Below are 21,836 nucleotides of genomic sequence, written 5' to 3'. Positions count from 1 at the left end.
CTGCTGTGTGCTCACTGCCAGACTCCTAGTGGTACAGTCAAGTTCAAAAAAGCTAAAACAATCATGTGACATCACGATGTTGTCACCATCGACGATGGCTGTCAAACATCGTCGATAGACGATGCAATCGTGAAATTGCCAAACCTAGTTAGCATTCCATACTGCGGTAGAGTCTACTCAGCTCACAGGGATCTCAGTGCAGACAGAGGGACTGAGATTCATCTAATACTTGGGAGAGCAGGAGAGGGATAAACGCAGACAATGAGACTGCAGCACAGAAACTCAAGATTGTGTCTTTGAGAGCACTGCAGATTTCAACAGAAATATAGTCTGCGTGCGATGCGGATTGTAACACGCACAGCTCAAAACATCCGTGTGTGATGTGGATAATCTAGTAATAGGCTAGCCACTAAAGGATCATCTTTATGTATAAACACATAAAAAGACACACTGCTCATAGCCAAAACCAGAGCCACGCCACCCAGTGCCAATAGCACTGCCTGTGAGGCCCAGTAGACTTCGAGGTCGTCAACTCCCATCACGTAATATGCTACCCAGAGCCCTGTACCACGCAGAGCTGTTAGGACCACTGCCAACGAGCTCAGTCAGTGGAATGCCTTCTTTTTTTTTTTTTTTACAGACACACACACACACACAAATGTACCAGTCAGCTAGAATTTACAAGTCCAACGGCTGTCTGTAACATGACCCGGCTGAGGCTCATCCATATGCTCTGAATAACTCACATCAATCACTGACATATTAACAGTAGGCCTAATACGCTACACGCATACTATTTATATTCTCTGATGAGATGCAACTACTCTTTCAGCAAATTAAAAAAACAGCAGAACTAGGCTACGCAGATCTCAAGGCGACGCTTCTAAACCGACTGATGAGATTCCTCTAGCCGGGTACACCAAACCCTGGGAGTACCCGCCCGTCTGCCTGAAGAGTATTACCAAAACAAAATCACAGCTCACTCCAGCTCCACCGCAGAGAATAACTGAGCTAAATCTCTGCTTCTGAACCAGCTCGGTGTTGGAGGAACAACCCTGTGGCAATAGTGAGAACCATTGTGCAGGCTGTCCTATGGGCTGTCTGCCAGGCCCAGGCGTACGGGTCAACTCAATCTCCCGTCGGCTTTACTTGGATTCCCTTTGATGAGTCCAGATTGTGTCCCGTTGAAGATAGCACTGGGGCATATTTAAGTGTTAGACTATAAGAGTGATCCATGCTTCCATGGTCAATTATCAATGACATGCAGCTTGTGTAGATCTGAATGAGCCATTGACACACACACAGGTTCAAAGAGATGTTAAAAGGAAGTGGAGACACCAATCTGTCATCAAGCCAAGATTAGGTCATTCTGAAGTACAAAGGTCATGTGCTGTCTGAGTCCAATCAACACTACACACAAGTGAGTAAGAAGAAAATGAGAGGGTATGTCTGGGCTTTACTGTAAGTGAATGCACGTAGGGGTGTGAGCTCACCTGTCTGTGTGTGTCGTGTCTGCCTGTGTGTGTGTGTCCTTCAGAACACAGTGATCCCCAGCCACACATCTGTATGGAGGCTGCTGTCCAGTGTGTATATTAGGGCTGGAAATTGCCAGGGATGATATCACGATACTTAGGTGCCAATACGATATATTGGATTCTCATGTTTTTCTATATGTATTGCGAGTTGATATTGCGTATTTATTGCAATTTGATGTTCCAAATATATTGCTCACTATGTCTGCCGCAGAGACAAGAGAAAATAAGTGCTGAAAACATGTTGACTCACTATTTTAAAAAAAGAAGATTGAGAACAAGCTATTTGATTAAAAATAGTGGAGTTGGCACAGGTACAGCAGACTAGTGCTTGCGAACACAACATTTTGATATATATGTATATATTTTTTTATTACAACTCGATAGTGAGTCAAAGCATCAATATAATATAATGACATTTAACTGCGTCAATTCCCCCCTCCCCCCCATCACTAGTGTATATGAAGAACTCTGTGTGTGTGTGTGTGTGTGTGTCACCCTCAAATCAGCTCATTTGTGAGGCGCGAGTGTGCCGCTTTATATTTACTGCTGCTGGCAAGCCGCCAGGGGCCACCGCAAAGCATCCTGGGACAGCCAGGCTATTTTTGGGGCTGTTGCAAGGGAGTGCTTTCCCACGATGCAACTCTGCATCAGCAGCACGCAGCGCCAGGCTTGATGCAAAGTATGACGCCCCAATCAAATTGGTATTTAAAATACGCTAGCCTCCATGCAAACACACTCCAGTCATTCCTTCGTAGTTTGATCATCAAATGCATTTAGTGGATTTTTCTAACCCTCTCCATACCCTTTACCTGACTTGAATATCTATGAGCACAGCATAGCCACACACACACACTGCAGAGAGAAGGCTATAACTCAGGACACACCCATAACTAAAGGCGTGTCAGAGAGGAGCTGTGAGAGGGGACTGGCTGACAACCAGCAGATGGAGTAACACCTGAGGGGTATACTACAATTGAAGCAATATCTTCAGGGTTTTGTAGCTTCAGATTCCAGCTCAGGCTTCATCCGTACTACGACGGTGGAGATTTCTCGCCCGCCTGCAGCCAACTCTAGCAGGCTTGTAACTGCGGATGCATGTCACACGTGGCTAGTCAAAACACTGAACTGTTCACTGATAATGCTGAAACATCAATCCGTGGGCGAGTCAGTGCCACGTTATGTGCCGAAGTCAAAAGGAAAGAAAAGTTACCTTGCAAATTCAGCAGGCAATCGTATGAAATAAGCTTGTTGAAGTACAGTCTTAATTGTATTACTTATCATTAATGCAGTCTTTGGCAGGTAGCCTAGTGGTTAGAGCGTTGAGCCAGTAACCGAAAGGTTGCTAGACCAAATCCCCGAGCTGACAAGGTAAGAATCGGTCGTTCTTCCCCTGAACAAGGCAGTTAACCTCTAACCCACTGTTCCTAGGCCGTCACTGTAAATAAGAATTTGTTCTCAACTGACTTGCCTATTTAAAGGTTCAATTAAGCAAATTGAAAATCAGTGCACAAGTACCTTTTTTTGCACACCTAACAAAAAAATTGTTATTGAAGACAAACAAGTTTCATCATTGTATGATGCAAGGAACCACTTTACAAAATAACCTTCATTACCATATTTGTTTACCATCGAGAATCAGACAGAAATGCAGAAAAACACTCTGCCCATTGGCTTCTTTGCATATTCAAGCTGGTTTCAAAATACAACACTGCCCCTTTAAGGCTCTCCTGGAGGATGGCCACCCTTGCTAGCCTATAAAATACTGCAACATTACAATTTCAACCAAATATACTGAACAAAAAATTTAATTTTACTCGGCAAGTCAGTTAACAGATTCTTATTTACAATGACGGCCTACACCGGCCAAACCCGGACGACGCCGGGCCAATTGTGCGCTGCCCTTACGGGACTCCCAATCATGGCTGGTTGTGATACAGCCTGGATTCGAACCAGGGTGTCTGTAGTGACGCCTCGAGCACTGAGATGCAGTGCTAACTCGGGAGCCAAAGTTACAGTTCATATAAAAAGGACAATCAGTCAATTGAAATAAATTAATTAAACCCTAATCTATGGATTTCACGACTGGGCAAGGCCGCAGCCATAGGTGGCCTGGGAGGGTATAGGTCCACCCACCTGGGAGCCAGGCCCAGCCAATCAGAATGAGCTTACACCCAAAAAAGGGCTTTATTACAGAGAAATATTCCTCAGTTTCATCAGCTGTCCGGGTGGCTGGTCTCAGACGATCCCGCAGGTAAAGAAGCCGGATGTGGAGGTCCTGGGCTGGCGTGGTTACACATGGGCTGCGGTTGTGATGCCAAATTCTCTAAAATTGTTGGAGGCGGCTTATGGTAGAGAAACTAACATTAAATTCTCTAGCAACAGCTTTGGTGAATATTCCTGCAGTCAGCATGCCAATTGTACGCTCGCTCAAAACTTGACATCTGTTACATTGTGTTGTGTGACAAAACAGCACAGTCGAGTGGCCTTTTGTCCCCAACACAAGGTGCACCTGTGTAATGTTTAATCAGCTTTTTGATATGCCACCCCTGTCAGGTGGATGGATTATCTTGGCAAAGGAGAAATGCTCACTAACAGGGATGTAAACAAATGTACCGGTATGCACAATATTTTAGAGAAATAAGCTTTATGTGCGTATGGAGAATTCCTGGGATGTTTTATTTCAGCTCATGAAACCTGGAACCAACACTTTATATTTTTGTTCAGTTTACTTATTTTAAAAATAATTCCCTCCAGGCATTAAAATTAAATATATTGATACTGTTCAAAACAGACTACAAAAGCAATGGTTGATGCAACAAAAATTATCTTAAAATGCTGTTCGTTTTATTTCTTCATATTATAAGCTCGACGAACCAACGAACCATGCCTCAAGTATGTACACAATATCAAGCCTTTTGAAGTTAATTATTATTCATTACAAACTGGTTTAAACCCTGAATGCTGATTGGCTAATAGCCAGGGTATATCAGACCGTATACCACGGGTATGACAAAACATTTATTTGTACTGCTGTAATTATGTTGGTAACCAGTTTATAATAGCAATAAGGCACCTCGGGCACTTGTGATATATGGCCAATACACCACGGCTAAGGGATGTGTCCAGGCAGTCCGCATTGCGTCGTACGTAAGAACAGCCCTTAGCCGTGGTATATTGGCCATATACCACACCTCCTCGGGCCTTATTGCATCAGCTTGGACAAGAGGCTGTAGCCAATATGCATATCACCTACACTGACATGTAGGCTTTTTTATTTATGTACACTGCATTCGGAAAGTATTCTGACCTTGACTTTTTCCACATTTTGTTACAGCATTATTCTAAAATGGATTAAATACATTTTGTTCCTCAATCTACACACAATACCCCATAATAACAAAGTGAAAACAGGTTTAGACAATTTTGCAAATGTTGATAAAAAAAAAATGAAATACCTAATTTACATAAGTTCAGACCATTTGCTATGAGACTCGAAATTGAGCTCAGGTGCATACTGTTTCCATTGATCATCCTTGAGATGTTTCTACAACTTGATTGTAGATTCAATTGATTGGACATGATTTGGAAAGGCACATATAAGGTCCCACAGTTGACAGTGCATGTCAGAGCAAAAACCAAGCCATGAGGTTGAAGGAATTGTCCGTAGAGCTCCAAGACAGGATAGTGTCGAGGCACAGATCTGGGGAAGGGTACCAACATTTTTTTTTTAAGCATTGAAGGTCCCCAAGAACACAGTGGCCTCCATCTTTTTTTAAATTTTACTTGTCCCGGACAAGAGAACAAGTGTTATTGTTGAGCCCTGCACTACATTCAGGATACATGACAGTTAGCCTGCCCGGGAGTAGGTTAGTTTTGAAGGATTCGTTGCCATATACATTTACCTGACTAAAAGGTGAGCCACTTTCATGGTACCAGTTATTCAGAGTTGACCAAAGTTCCATTACCTCGCTACCTTCTCAAATCACATACATAGTATAGGGCTTTAGTCTTAAAATGTCCCCCAAACATGGCATGATGACACATCAAATGAATGAAGATCACAAATCTGACTGATCGATTGACTAACCACAGATCTGCTGTGTCAACTAGGAGGGATACTGTGAGATTCTGACAAAAATGGATACCGTTTAAAAAATTAAAAAATAAAAAAAATATGAAGGAAGTTAGCATTGGCTCTTGAAACTAACACTAACTAGCTTTAGCACAATGACTGGAAGTCTAAAAGTACAGTAGCATTGTATCCATCCTTTTAACCTCACTAACTCTTCTTGCAATAATCAGCCATTCTAATAGTTGTGTTAGTAACGCTAATAGTAGGGCAGCCACCCAACATTGACACCGAATGTGATTAAGTGCTAAGAATATTCCCCCCCACCCACCCCAAAATAGCTTAACTTAGCACCACCACTTTGATGTTGTTGGCTTGCTCTCAACTCGTAACCAAAGACGGTATTCTTGGTCATGGCGAGAGCCAGTCAAGAAATGAGGTCAGATTATATTCACTGGTATAAAAGATAGGCAGAGAGAGAGAGAAAGAGGGAGAGGGATAATATAAGTGATTTCATGTTGAATAAGCTGCAGTTTTGGGTTAGTTCCTATCCAGCTGTGAGTATTTGCCTTCAGCTGAGCCGGTCAGCAGGACTCCATCCAGATGCTGCTTTATTTGACCCCCCCCCCCCCCCCCTCCCCAGAAAAGTGAAACAGGAACACTAACAAACAGACACCTACATATTTTCTGCTTGTGTCTGGTATTGAATGTGAAAAAAGGACAAGACAACCAGATCACTCATTCAAAAAGTCAAGGTCACTCATTCAAACATAGATCATCTCGGATTAATCCACAGATTACAGCGACGAGACAACAACTCTCAAACCAACCTCTATCCTAAAACCAAACTCACCTCAGTAGCAGTCATGAGACAGTACAATTGTAAACCTGAGCTCCCAGACATAGCAGTGTAGTCCAGTTGTATCCTTATCTAGTCTCCTCCTCACAATATTTAGCGTATGACAGTTCAGAAAACATCGGCAGCCCAGTACTGTGTTAACCTAGGCCGTCACCTCGCAGTAGTGATAGACATATGGCTCAGCTCACAGACCTGGCAGCCCAGACCCTGTCCTAGTCTCGTCCCTCACCTCACAGGTGTTGTAGTCCTCAGAGTCCAGCAGAAGGCAGAGTTTGGGCAGCAGCTCAGGCCAGTTCTGCAGCTCCCCTTTGGAGGCGATGGTAGTGATGAGGATACCTGAGTCGAGAGAGAAAGAGAGAGAGAGAGAGACACAGAAAGAGAGAGAGAGAGAGACACAGAAAGAGAGAGAGAGAGAGACAGAAAGAGAGAGAGAGAGACACAGAAAGAGAGAGAGAGAGACACAGAAAGAGAGAGAGACACAGAAAGAGAGACACAGAAAGAGAGACACATGAGACTGGTCTCCTCGAAGCAACTCCACAACCCTCCCTTATAACAATCACATCCTTGCTTAATCATCATGATCACCATCAGGATTGGCAGAGCCAATATCCTGCACTTTGAGTCAGTTTATAATAGGTGATTTACACACTCCTGTTTGTTCATTTCTGTCAGATGTTTGGTAACCATGGCAACAGAGCCCCGGCACAGTCTGTTGCTTGCCTGCTGACTCTGATAAGGAGGCACCATGCAAACACCATTGGCTATCTCAACGAGCCAGCTGGCTAATCAAACCTTCAGAAATAACCATGCAGCCAGACACCAGTGAGACGAACGGAGTTATATTACCCTGAGCCGCGGAGTACCAGTCTATGGCCTGTGATGTGAACAGGCAAAAGCGGTGAGGGAGGAGTGCCTTTCTCAAATCAAACAATAATCTGTGCCGCTTGGTCATGTCGGCAATAAGGCAGCATGGTACAGCGTCCAGAAACATAAAACATATATTTTCCATAAAATATGTTAGAATTTTCAAAGTAGTTTTAAATTGGGAAGGCAGATAAAGCGTTTTTTTTAAAGCAATCACTTTTGCATGGGAAACAGAGAATCCTACTCATTACTTCACGTGCATAATCTAGCCAATGCTAGATTGTAGTACTTTAAATAATTTTTACTTAAGTCGGGGTTTTTTAGGGTATCTGTACTTTACTATTTACATTTTTGATAACTTTTACTTTACTACATTCCTAAAGGAAAATAATGTACTTTTTACTCCATACATTTTCCTTGACACCCAAAAGTACTTGCTAAGCATTTATCAACAGAACATCCCTGGTCATCCCTACTGCCTCTGATCCCTGGTCATCCCTACTGCCTCTGATCCCTGGTCATCCCTACTGCCTCTGATCCCTGGTCATCCCTACTGCCTCTGATCCCTGGTCATCCCTACTGCCTCTGATCCCTGGTCATCCCTACTGCCTCTGATCCCTGGTCATCCCTACTGCCTCTGATCCCTGGTCATCCCTACTGCCTCTGATCCCTGGTCATCCCTACTGCCTCTGATCCCTGGTCATCCCTACTGCCTCTGAACTCACATGCTTCGTATGTCAATTATCAAAAAGTGTGCACCTGGCTTTCCGTAAATTAAAATAAATAAATGGTGCCATCTGGTTTGCTTAATATAAAGAATTTGAAATTATTTACACTTTTACTTTTGATACTTAAGTATATTCAAAACCAAACACTTTTAGATTTTTACTCAAGTAGTATATTACTGGGTGACTTTTACTTGAGTCATTTTCTATTAAGGCATCTTAACTTTTACTGAAGTATGACAGTTGGCTACTTTTTCCACCACTGGCTTTGAACAGGGCACCTGGCTCACACCCGCGAGGCAGCCCGGTTCCAAAAAGAATGCAATCACTTTTCACCCGCTGCAAACTTCTCCCACCGAGGTAACCCGGGCCAGATAATCGAATCCCCCTCAATGACTCAAAGATTCAGGTTAATACAGTACGAGTCATAATACCCATAAAAACACATTGGTCAAAAATGTCAATAATTTCAAATAATTTTTTCACAATTAATTTTTCCCTGTTGTGTTTTTTTTTACCAATTCAAATAAGGTCTGTGTTTAGTGTAGGCTTACCCTGTTGTGACTTTTTGATAATGATAAGTCACCTTGTCTTTCGGAGACCTCAAAAATGAATTGCTATTTAGCTGCTAATGTGGCTATCATACAGAACTACACATGCCTGTCACATGCGTCACGTAAGTCACCAGGGCCATGATGATCTGAACGAAACCAAGGCAAGAATATCTGGATCAACTATCTAATGCTTGCTAACATAAATAAATTAGCGACAATTGTTTAAATTGACAAAAAGTTGAGGCAACTTAGGAGGAACAATTCGGGTTAAGTGCCTTGCTCAAGGGCACAGAGATTTTAAACCTAGGCACATTAATGTAACATTATTTAGTCCTACCTGCTATGGTGGGTTTTAAATTAATTGGTATTCACACATTTGTTTTTGAGGTAAAGTTACTGTGATGTTATTGATACCAAATTGCAAACCTTATTTGCACCTTCTCTATTCTAGAACCAATGCGTGTGTCTGAGTCGTATCACCTTTAAAAACTCCAAGCTGCGCGTGGGCGCACAGCTCGCCAGGGACTGACGCGCATTTAAAAAAATGTATAAATCATAATAATAATAAAATCCACCTTCGAGAAAAGCACAAGACTGAACTAATGGGGAAAACTCTAGAAAGTTAACACTATCAAAGTTTCCCTTTACTGTTGGAATTGTGATGGAATCAACGCAATATTAGCCACTATCAATGCAACATACCTAAACAAAAACGAACTATGCAAGACTTCGTATGCAAAACTAAAAACTATGCAAAAGATTGCGCTCTGCCTATAAAAAAAAAAGCAACCAGACTAGGATTCTATTGCATTGACAGGCATGACTCAGGCCTGTACTCTACACAGACCAGTGCGCCATAACCAAATCAGAGCTGCAGTAGACCTACATGCAAATAGAACATTGCCATATATGGATTTGTGCCATTTACTTTGAACTGGACTGTTTTACAGCATGAGCGGTCGCAATTATTATGCGCTTGTTTCGAGATCAAAGCGAGAGCTGCATATAGCCACGTGCGCACATTTGTTCACATTCTTAGCTGGTTGGTGAGCTAGAACTGGGCTAATAACTCATTTGTAGTCGGCATTGTGGGAGCACAAAACTTCAACATTTCTAGCCATCTTTGAAAAGCTTTTTTTTTTTTTATGTCTTAAAAAAGGGGCGGTGTTGTATTTTGAGACAGGCTTGAATAAGCCAATAGGCAACGGGTAGCATAATCTGTCTGATTCTCTGTAATAAATGGTATTGGAATAATAATGCATTTTATTTTGTAAAGTGGTTTCTTGCATCACAACAAAATGTTCAGTCGCCTCCTTGTCTGAAGGACAAGTGGCTAAACAAGTTCATGTCAAGCCCTGCATGGTTTTTTTCGTTTAGTTTTTTTCAAAAGTCTCACGGAATGTAGGCCTACATTGGCTGCTACTGTAGACTGAATGATAACATTTTAACAGCTGTTACGGTATGCATTTTCTCCATTGTAGGGCACTCTGGTAGGCCTACATTCTGATCAAATAGCCACAGTAGCCTATTTGGCCACTGTTAAAACAGTATATTAAAGCGGGTACAGCCTTGAGGGTTCACAGTAAACACACGCCGGAAGTTACACAGAAATTTCACAAGGTTCAAGTTAGCGATCAGCAGACCAAAAAAAAATTTAAAAAAAATCGCCCAATGCCTAAAAATATTAGAGGGAACATTGCCTGGAACACCATTCTCCTGCTTTGATCTGTTTCAGTCACTGAAGAGAAGGAGTGTGTGAAGGGTTTTGTAATCAGGTATGAGCTGGGCTGGAACAAAAGCTTAGACACTACTGCCATTCAGATCTGGAGCTGTCCATCCTTAAATAATTTTTCTGCACTATGGGTACAATGGTATTGACAGTCACAGAGTGTACAAAACATTAAGAACACCTGCTCTTTCCATGACAGACTGGCCAGGTGAATCCAGATGAAAGCTATGATCCCTTATTGAGGTAATTTGTTAAATTCATTTCAAATCAGCGTTGATTAAGGGACATGGAATGTGTACGTGTGCCATTCAAAAGGTTGAAATGGGCAAGAAAAGATTGAAGTGCCTTTGAACAGGGTACGGTCGTAGGTGCCATGTGCACCGGTTTGTGTCAAGAACTGCAAAGCTGCTGGGGTTTTCACGCTCAACAGTTTTGTGTGTATCAAGAATTTTGCACCAGCCAATGGTCATCCAGCAAACTTGACAACCATGGGAAGCATTGTAGTCAACACGGGCCAACATCCCTGTGGAATGCTTTCGAAAGCATGTAGAGTCAATACCCCAACAAATTGAGGCTATTCTGAGGGCAAAAGGAGTGGGGGGTGAAACTAAATTTGAGGAAGGTATTCCTAATATTTGGTACACTCAGTGAGTGTGTGCATTTATTAATAAATATATATAAATAAATACACACACACACAGTACCAGTAAAAAGTTTGGACATACCTACTCATTCAAGGGTTTCTTTAAAATTGTACTATTTTCTACATTGTAGAATAATAGTGAAGACATCAAAACTATGAAATAACACATATGGAATCATGTAGTAACCAAAAAAAGTGTTAAACAAATCAAAATATATTTTAGAATCTTCAAAGTAGCCACCTTTTGCCTTGATGGCAACATTGCACTCTTGGCATTCTCTCAACCAGCTTCATGAGGTAGTCACCTGGAATGCATTTCAATTAACAGGTGTGCCTTGTTAAAAGTTAATATGTGGAATTTCTTTGCTACTTAATGCGTTTGAGCCAATCAGTTGTGTTGTGACAAGGCAGGGGTGGTATACAGAAGATATCCCTATGGTAAAAGACCAAGTCCATATTATGGCAAGAGCAGCTCAAAAATGCAAAGAGAAATGACAGTCCATTACTTTAACCTCTCTAGCCCCAGCGTTCCGCTAGCGGAACTCCTCCCACATTCCACTGAAAAGGCAGAGCGCGAAATTCAAAAAATATTTTTGAGAAATATTTAACTTTCACACATTAACAAGTCCAATACAGCAAATGAAAGATACACATCTTGTGAATCCAGTCAACATGTCCGATTTTTAAAATGTTTTACAGCGAAAACACCACATATATTTATGTTAGCTCACCACCAAATACAAAAAAGGACAGACATTTTTCACAGCACAGGTAGCATGCACAAAGCCAACCTAACTAACCAAGAACCAACCAAACTAACCAAGAAACAACTTCATCAGATGACAGTCTTATAACATGTTATACAATAAATCTATGTTTTGTTCGAAAAATGTGCATATTTGAGGTATAAATCAGTTTTACATTGCAGCTACCATCACAGCTACCGTCAGAAATAGCACCGAAGCAGCCAGAGTAATTACAGACACCAACGTGAAATACCTAAATACTCATCATAAAACATTTCTGAAAAATACATGGTGTACAGTAAATGAAAGACAGGCATCTTGTGACTCCAGCCAATATTTCCGATTTCTTAAGTGTTTTACAGCGAAAACACAATATAGCATTATATTAGCATACCACAATAGCCAGAAACACAAGCCATTTACCAGCAGTAAAAGTTAGCGATCGTAACAAACCAGCAAAAGATATAATTTTTGACTAACCTTGATAAGCTTCATCAAATGACACTCCTATAACATCAGGTTATACATACACTTATGTTTTGTTCGAAAATGTGCATATTTAGAGCTGAAATCAGTGGTTATACATTGTGCTAACGTAGCATCTTTTTCCCACAACGTCCGGATATTTTTCTGACACTCACATATTCTGACCAAATAACTATTCATAAACATTACTAAAAAATACGTTGTATAGGAAATGATAGATACACTAGTTCTTAATGCAATCGCCGTGTTAGAATTCTAAAAATAACTTCATTACGACATCCAGCTTAGTTATAGCGAGAGAGTGCCCAAAATCTGGGCGCAAACTACTAGTACAACATGTTCAACAGATATATGAAATAGCATCATAAAATGGGTCCTACTTTTGATGATCTTCCATCAGAATGTTGTACAAGGGGTCCTTTGTCCAGAACAATCGTTGTTTGGATTTAGAATGTCCTCTTCTCCAGTCAATTAGCACGGAAAGCTAGCAAAGTGGCACGAAGCTCTCCTTCCTGAACATACGCAGACAAAGCAACACGCCTAACGTCCCGAAAAAATTTCAATAATCTAATAAAACTATATTGAAAAAACATACTTTACGATGATATTGTCACATGTATCAAATAAAATCAAAGCCGGAGATATTAGTCGTCTATAACGACAGCTTTACAGAAGGCAATACCAGGTCACTTCTCGCGCGTTCCAGAAAACAGGAAATTGGGGTCACGTCATGCCAAGAGCTTTTATTCGACCTCAGATCATGTTATACACTCCATTTCTTCTCTCACTGCCTGTTGACATCTAGTGGAAGGCGTATGAAGTGCATGTATACTAATAAATATCTAGCACATTTATAGGCAGGCCCTAGAACAGAGCATCGATTTCAGATTTTCCAGTTCCTGTCAGGAAGTTTGCTGCAAAATGAGTTCTGTTTTACTCACAGATATAATTCAAACGGTTTTAGAAACTAGAGTGTTTTCTATCCAATAGTAATAATAATATGCATATTGTACGAGCAAGAATAGAGTACGAGGCCGTTTAAATTGGGCACAATTTTCCCCCAAAGTGTAAATAGCGCCCTCTATCCTCAACAGGTTTTAAGACATGAAGGTCAGTCAATACAGGAAAACCATCAAGCACTATGATGAAACTGGCTCTCATGAGTATCGCCACAGGAAAGGAAGACCCAGAGTTACCACTGCTGCAGAGGAGAAGTTAATCAGATTTACCAGCCTCAGAAAATGCAGCCCAAATAAATGCTTCACAGAGTTCAAGTAACAGACACATCAACATGACCTGTTCAGAGGAGACTGCGTGAATCAGGCCTTCATGGTGTAATTGCTGCAAAGAAAGCACTATTAAAAGTACACCAATAAGAAGTAAAGACTTGCTTGGGCCAAGAAACATGAGCAATGGACATTAGACCGGTGGAAATATGTTCTTTGGTCTGATGAGTCAGACCAAAGACAAAGCCTCCTTTGACAAAGCCTCCTTCACTCACGCCGCCAAACTTACCCTAGTAAAACTGACTATCCTACCGATCCTCGACTTCGGCGATGTCATCTACAAAATAGCTTCCAATACTCTACTCAGCAAACTGGATGCAGTTTATCACAGTGCCATCCGTTTTGTTACTAAAGCACCTTATACGACCCACCACTGCGACCTGTATGCCCTAGTCGGCTGGCCCTCGCTACATGTTCGTCGTCAGACCCACTGGCTCCAGGTCATCTACAAGGCTATGCTAGGTAAAGTGCCGCCTTATCTCAGTTCACTGGTCACGATGGCTACACCCACCCGTAGCACGCGCTCCAGCAGGTGTATCTCACTGATCATCCCTAAAGCCAAAACCTCATTTGGACGCCTTTCCTTCCAGTACTCTGCTGCCTGCGACTGGAACGAATTGCAAAAATCTCTGAAGTTGGAGACTTTAATCTCCCTCAACAACTTTAAACATCTGCTATCCGAGCAGCTAACCGATCGCTGCAGCTGTACATAGTCCATCGGTATATAGCCCACCCAATTTACCTACCTCACCCCCCATACTGCTTTTATTTATTTACTTTTCTGCTCTTTTGCACACCAGTATCTCTACTTGCACATGATCATCTGATGATTTATCACTCCAGTGTTAATCTGCTAAATTGTAATTATTCGATTTATTGCCTACCTCCTCATGCCTTTTGCACACATTGTATATAGATTCTCTTTTTTTCTACCATGTTATTAACTTGTTTATTGTTTACTCCATGTGTAACTCTGTGTTGTTGTCTGTTCACACTGCTATGCTTTATCTTGGCCAGGTCGCAGTTGCAAATGAGAACTTGTTCTCAACTAGCCTACCTGGTTAAATAAAGGTGAAATAAAAAAATAAAAAAAAAAGAGTCCAAATTTGAGATTTTTGGTTCCAATCGCCGTGTCTTTGTGAGACGCAGAGTAGGTGAACGGATGATCTCTGCATGTGTGGTTCCCACCGTGAAGCACGGAGGAGGTGGTGTGATGGTACTCTGCTGGTGACACATTTAGAATTCAAGGCACACTTAACCAGCATGGCTACCAATGCATTCTGCAGGGATACACCATCCCATCTGGTTTGCGCTTAGTGGGACTATCATTTGTGTTTCAACAGGACAATGACCCAATACACCTCCAGGCTGTGTAAGGGTTATTTGACCAAGAAAGAGAGTGATGGAGTGCTGTATCAGATGACCTGGCCTCCACAATCAACCGACCTCAACCCAATTGAGATGGTTTGGGATGAGTTGGACCACGGAGTAAAGGAAAGGCAGTCAACAAGTGCTCAGCATACAGTTGAAGTCAGAAGTTTACATACACTTAGGTTGGGGTCATTAAAACTCGTTTTCAAACCATTCCACAAATGTCTTGTTAACAAACTATAGTTTTGGTAAGTCGGTTAGGACATCTACTTTGTGCATGACACAAGTCATTTTTACAACAATTGTTTACAGACAGATTATTTCACATATAATTCACTGTGTCACAATTCCAGTAGGTCAGAAGTTTACATACACTAAGTTGACTGTGTCTTTAAACAGCTTGGAAAATTCCAGAAAATGGTGTCATGGCTTTAGAAGCTCCTGATAGGCTAATTGACATCATTTGAGTCAATTGGAGGTGTACCTGTGGATGTATTTCAAGGCCTACCTTCAAACTCAGTGCCTCTTTGCTTGACATCATGGGAAAATCAAAAGAAATCAGCCAAGACCTCATTCATAAAATTGTAGACCTCCACAAGTCTGGTTGATCCTTGGGACCAATTTCCAAACGTCTGAAGGTACCACGTTCATTTGTGCAAACAATAGTTTGCAAGTATAAACAACAGGGCACCACGCTGCCGTCATACCGCTCAGGAAGGAGACGCGTTTTGTCTCCTAGAGATGAACGTACTTTGGTGTGAAAAGTGCAAATCAATCCCAGAACAGCAGCAAAGGACCTTGTGAAGATGCTGGAGGAAACAGGTACAAAAGTATCTATATCCACAGTAAAACGAGTCCTATATCAACATAAACTGAAAGGCCGATCAGCAAGGAAGAAGCCACTGCTCCAAAACCGCCATAAAAAAGCCAGACTACGGTTTGCAACTGCACATGGGGACAAAGATCGTACTTTTTGGAGAAATGTCCTCTGGTCTGATGAAACAAAAATAGAACTGTTTGGCCATAATGACAATTGTTATGTTTGGAGGAAAAAGGGGGAGGCTTACAAGCCGAAGAACACCATCCCAATCGTGAAGCCCGGGGGTGGCAGGATCATGTTGTGGGGGTGCTTTGCTGCAGGAGGGCCTGGTGCACTTCACAAAATAGATGGCATCATGAGGGTGGAAAATTGTGTATATACACTGCTCAAAAAAATAAAGGGAACACTTAAACAACACAATGTAACTCCAAGTCAATCACACTTCTGTGAAATCAAACTGTCCACTTAGGAAGCAACACTGATTGACAATAAATTTCACATGCTGTTGTGCAAATGGAATAGACAAAAGGTGGAAATTATAGGCAATTAGCAAGACACCCCCAATAAAGGAATGGTTCTGCAGGTGGTGACCACAGACCACTTCTCAGTTCCTATGCTTCCTAGCTGATGTTTTGGTCACTTTTGAATGCTGGCGGTGCTCTCACTCTAGTGGTAGCATGAGACGGAGTCTACAACCCACACAAGTGGCTCAGGTAGTGCAGTTCATCCAGGATGGCACATCAATGCGAGCTGTGGCAAAAAGGTTTGTTGTGTCTGTCAGCATAGTGTCCAGAGCATGGAGGCGCTACCAGGAGACAGGCCAGTACATCAGGAGACGTGGAGGAGGCCGTAGGAGGGCAACAACCCAGCAGCAGGACCGCTACCTCCGCCTTTGTGCAAGGAGGTGCACTGCCAGAGCCCTGCAAAATGACCTCCAGCAGGCCACAAATGTGCATGTGTCAGCATATGGTCTCACAAGGGGTCTGAGGATCTCATCTCGGTACCTAATGGCAGTCAGGCTACCTCTGGCGAGCACATGGATGGCTGTGCGGCCCCACAAAGAAATGCCACCCCACACCATGACTGACCCACCGCCAAACCGGTCATGCTGGAGGATGTTGCAGGCAGCAGAACGTTCTCCACGGCGTCTCCAGACTCTGTCACGTCTGTCACATGTGCGTGTGAACCTGCTTTCATCTGTGAAGAGCACAGGGCACCAGTGGCGAATTTGACAATCTTGGTGTTCTCTGGCAAATGCCAAACATCCTGCACGGTGTTGGGCTGTAAGCACAACCCCCACCTGTGGACGTCGGGCCCTCATACCACCCTCATGGAGTCTGTTTCTGACCGTTTGAGCAGACACATGCACATTTGTGGCCTGCTGGAGGTCATTTTGCAGGGCTCTGGCAGTGCACCTCCTTGCACAAAGGTGGAGGTAGCGGTCCTGCTGCTGGGTTGTTGCCCTCCTACGGCCTCCTCCACGTCTCCTGATGTACTGGCCTGTCTCCTGGTAGCGTCTCCATGCTCTGGACACTACGCTGACAGACACAGCAAACCTTTTTGCCACAGCTCAGGTAGTGCAGCTCATCCTGGATGAGCTGCACTACCTGAGCCACTTGTGTGGGTTGTAGACTCCGTCTCATGCTACCACTAGAGTGAGAGCACCGCCAGCATTCAAAAGTGACCAAAACATCAGCTAGAAAGCATAGGAACTGAGAAGTGGTCTGTGGTCACCACCTGCAGAACCATTCCTTTATTGGGGGTGTCTTGCTAATTGCCTATAATTTCCACCTTTTATCTATTCCATTTGCACAACAGCATGTGAAATTTATTGTCAATCAGTGTTGCTTCCTAAGTGGACAGTTTGATTTCACAGAAGTGTGATTGACTTGGAGTTACATTGTGTTGTTTAAGTGTTCCCTTTATTTTTTTGAGCAGTGTATATATGATATATTGAAGCAACATCTCAAGACATCAGTCAGGAAGTTAAAGCTTGGTTGCAAATGGGTCTTCCAAATGGACAATGACCCCAAGCATTCTTCCAAAGGTGTGACAAAATGTCTTAAGGACAACAAAGTCAAGGTATTGGAGTGGCCATGACAAAGCTCTGACCTCAATCCCATAGAAAATTTGTGGGCAGAACTGAAAAAGCATGTGCGAGCAAGGAGGCCTACAACCTGACTCAGTTACACCAGCTCTGTCAGAAGGAATGGGCCAAAATTCACCCAACTTATTGTGGGAAGCTTGTGGAAGGCTAGCCAAAACGTTTGACCCAAGTTAAGCAATTTAAAGGCAATGCTAGCAAATACTAATTGAGTGTTTGTAAACTTCTGACCCACTGGGAATGTGATGAAAGAAATAAAAGCTGAAATAAATAATTCTCTACTATTATTCTGACATTTCACATTCTTAAAATAAAGTGGTGATCCTAACTGACCTAAGTCAGGGAATATTTACTAGGATTAAATGTCAGGAATTGTGAAAAACTGAGTTTAAATGTATTTGGCTAAGGTGTATGTAAACTTCCGACTTCAACTGTATATTATTTTTGTTTTATTTATTGTTGGACATGAGACTAAAAACGCCAGGAAATCAGTTCCAAGTGATTTTAATTTTGGAAATCTGTTCAAGTATTCCCACGCATAACAGAAAGACATGCGATCTTATACAAATGTAAGCAAGGTTTGACATTATGATTTAGTCAAATATATCCGTTTGGGCATCTTGCTTTCAATTTGCAGTCTACAAATTATTTGTAATGATGTTCCGCCCCACCGACTATGTACTCAAGAAAAAAATTATAATAATCAGCCCCCGACTGAATCTAGTTGATGATCCATGCTCTGTCTTAATCAACGTTTATTACACCGCTTACAGTGTATTTGATTATAGTGATCAAATTGTCCAGCATGGACGTGACCACTTAGAGGAGAGCACTATAATTCAATGAGGACAACATTCTCTGTTACAAATGCAGGCTATGACACTTACCCACAGTGGCCCGTATGAGGGGTGAGGAGTCTCCGATGTTCTGCAGACACTCGCTCTTGATGAAGTCAGACACTCCATTTGGGAAGTTCTGGTAGTGGGCCTTCACATTGTTCTTCAGGATCAGACCACTCAGAGACCGGGTCGGCTCATCTGGAGAGAAGGGGGGAGTAGGGGCAGTCAATTTAGGGGTCAATTCCATTTTCTATTAACCTCACTAGGGTAGAGGGCGCTATTTTCACCTCCGGATAAAAAGCATGCCCAAAGTAAACTGCCTGCTACTCAGGCCCAGAAGCTAGGATATGCATATAATTAGTAGATTTGGATAGAACACACTCCAAAGTTTCTAAAACTGTTAAAGTAATGTATGTAAGTATAACAGAACTGAAATGGCAGGCGAAAACCTGAGGAAAATCCATCCAGGAAGTGCCATTATTTTGAAATGGCTGTTTTTCCAATGAAAGCCTATCCACCATTTAAGTCAATGTAGGATTAGTCTATGAGCCGAAATGCATAAATTGAATTAGGACTAAACATTCAATGAAGATTTTTCCAAATTAACACCATTCTAATTTTTCTACAAAATGTTGTTTTAATAGAATTAACACAACTTGTCCTAACTTACATGATGCATTTGATTAGCGTCTAAATAGACTAAACAAAAATATAAAACGCAACATGTAAAAGTGTTGGTCCCATGTTTCATGAGCTGAAATAAAAACATCCAAGAAATATTCCATATGCACAAAAAGCTTATTTCTCTAAAATGTGTTTACATCCCTGTTAGTGAGCATTTCTCCTTTGCCAAGATAATCCATCCACCTGACAGGTGTAGCATATCAAGAAGCCGATTAAACAGCATGATCATTAGAGGTGCACCTTGTGCTGGTGACAATAAAATGTGCAGTTGTGTCACAACAATATGCCACAGATGTCTCAAGTTGAGGGACAGTGCAATTGGCATGCTGACTGCATAATTGTCCACCAGAGCAGTTGCCAAAGAACTGAATGTTCATTTCGCCACCATAAGCGGCCTCCAAAGTCGTTTGAGAGAATTTGGCAGTACGTCCAAACGGCCTCACAACCGCAGACCACATGTAACCATGCCAGCCCAGGACCTACACATCTGGCTTCTTCACCTGCGGGATCATGAGACCAGCCACCCAGGCAGCTGATGAAACTGTGGGTTTGCACAACAAAATAATTTCTGCACAGTGTCCGAAACCGTCTCAGGGAAGCTTGTCTGCGTGCTCATCGTTCTCACCAGGATCTTGACCTGACCGGAGCTTGGCATTGTAACCGACTTCAGTAGGCAAATGCTCACTGTCGATGGCCACTGGCACGCTGGAGAAGTGTGCTCTTCACGGATGAATCCCGTTTTCAACTGTTTCAGGCAGATGGCAGTACGGCGTCGTGGCCGAGCGGTTTGCTGATATCAATGTTGTGAACAGAGTGCCCTATTGTGGCGGTGGGGTTATGGTATGGGCAGACATAAGCTACGGACAACGAACACAATTGCATTTTATTGATGGCAATTTGAAGGCACAGATACCGTGACGAGATGCTGAGGCCCACTGTTGTGCCATTCATCCACCACCATCACCTCATGTTTCAGCATGATGCATGGCCTCATGTCGCAAGGATCTATACATAATTCCTGGAAGCTGAAAATGTCCCAGTTCTTCCATGGCCTGCATACTCACCAGACATGTCACCCACTGAGATGTGATGCGCTTCATAAGGCAAATTGTGGCCACACCAGATATGGACTGGTTTTCTGATCCACGCCCCTACCTTTCAGGTATCTGTGACCAACAGACGCATATCTATATTCTCAGTCATGTGAAATCCAGAGGTTAGGGTCTAACGGATGTATTTCAATTGACTGATTTCCTTATATGAACTGCAACTCAGTCAAATCTTTGAAATTATTGCATGTTGCGTTTATATTTGTTCATTGTAGAAGGGAGTTTGAATACACTATTAAGTACACTACAGACAAAGGCTAAAAAACTAGTGAGCAAGAGGTTGCTGTATAGCCATGTCTCAAATTGTAACACTACTAGAAAACCCAAACATACAAACAAAAACATGTCATACCCTCTCTACTCAGTACATGGGGCACTCAACCAGCTAAACCAAAATAAGGGAAGCCTGTAGCCAGATTCCTGTTGATGCTGAAGAAAACCAAAGCGTGACCTCAGCAAAAGCCTGAGAAGGCATTAGAAAAGCTGGATAGCAACAGCAGATCAGCCAATGGCAAATCACTGCCTTCCCTGATTCAAAAGTTAATTTCCTTTGACTCATTCCCCGAACACTGTGATGCTCAGCTTGGTGTAGCATAACTACAGTAGGCCTACAATCAAAGTCATAGCCTCAGTCATGATTTCTGTTTTATCAAAAGGTCTTTTCAGAAAGGAACAAGTTTCCCTTAATACTACTGAATGGGCATTGCCCATTGGTATTTCACTGTCTGATAATTCTCCTTCATGGCTGTTTGATCCCATGTATACCTCTGTTCTGATTAAAAGTACACTCAAATTTGATTACCGCTGCATCTCTCTCAACCCAGAGCAGTATAACAAATGCCATCCTCAAAAGGCAATGGCTCATCAGCCTAAACCGTTAGGTCATCTATTCTACTGTACACAAGCAGGTCAGGAGTTGAGTTGTGCCCGGCCGGAGATTAGTTTTAAAATTTGAGTGACCCATATTCTAGTGGTGTGGTGCCACATCAGTGACAAGACATTTGATTTATTAAGATCCCCATTAGCCAACGCCAATGGCAACAGCTAGTCTTACACAACATTACAGACAAAATACTTTACAATTTACATATATTTAAAATCATTAACATGTGTGAGTGCCTATCAGTTACACATATACTGAACAAAAATATAAAAACACAACATGTAAAGTGTTGGTCCCATTTTCCATGAGCTGAAATAAAATTTCACAAATGTTCCAGTCGCATAAAAAGCTTATTTCTCTCAAATTTTGTGCACAAATGTGTTTACATCCCTGTTAGTGAGCATTTCTCCTTTGCCAATATAATCCATCCACCTGACAGGTGGGGCATATCAAGAAACTGATTAAACAACATGATCATTACACAGCTGCACCTTGTGCTGGTGACAATAAAAGGCAGTCGTCGCACAACA

At 42.2% G+C, this 21,836-nt stretch overlaps 1 protein-coding gene across 1 annotated transcript in view; it reads right to left on the bottom strand.

Annotated features, from left to right (window-relative positions):
- Positions 1-21,836, bottom strand: part of tnpo1 (transportin 1) — a 60,453-nt gene that overhangs the window by 34,863 nt on the left and 3,754 nt on the right. Inside the window, exons 3-4 of the mRNA XM_038964624.1 lie at positions 18,679-18,828; positions 6,693-6,799 (exon numbers count right to left, since the gene is read on the bottom strand). Of these exons, the coding sequence (XP_038820552.1) occupies positions 6,693-6,799; positions 18,679-18,828 (257 nt within the window). The remainder of the gene's footprint in view (positions 1-6,692; positions 6,800-18,678; positions 18,829-21,836) is intronic.

This window comes from Salvelinus namaycush, chromosome 26 (assembly GCF_016432855.1).
Source record: "Salvelinus namaycush isolate Seneca chromosome 26, SaNama_1.0, whole genome shotgun sequence".
NCBI classification, from domain to species: Eukaryota; Metazoa; Chordata; class Actinopteri; order Salmoniformes; family Salmonidae; genus Salvelinus; species Salvelinus namaycush.
This window is presented reverse-complemented; position numbering and strand designations above follow the sequence as displayed.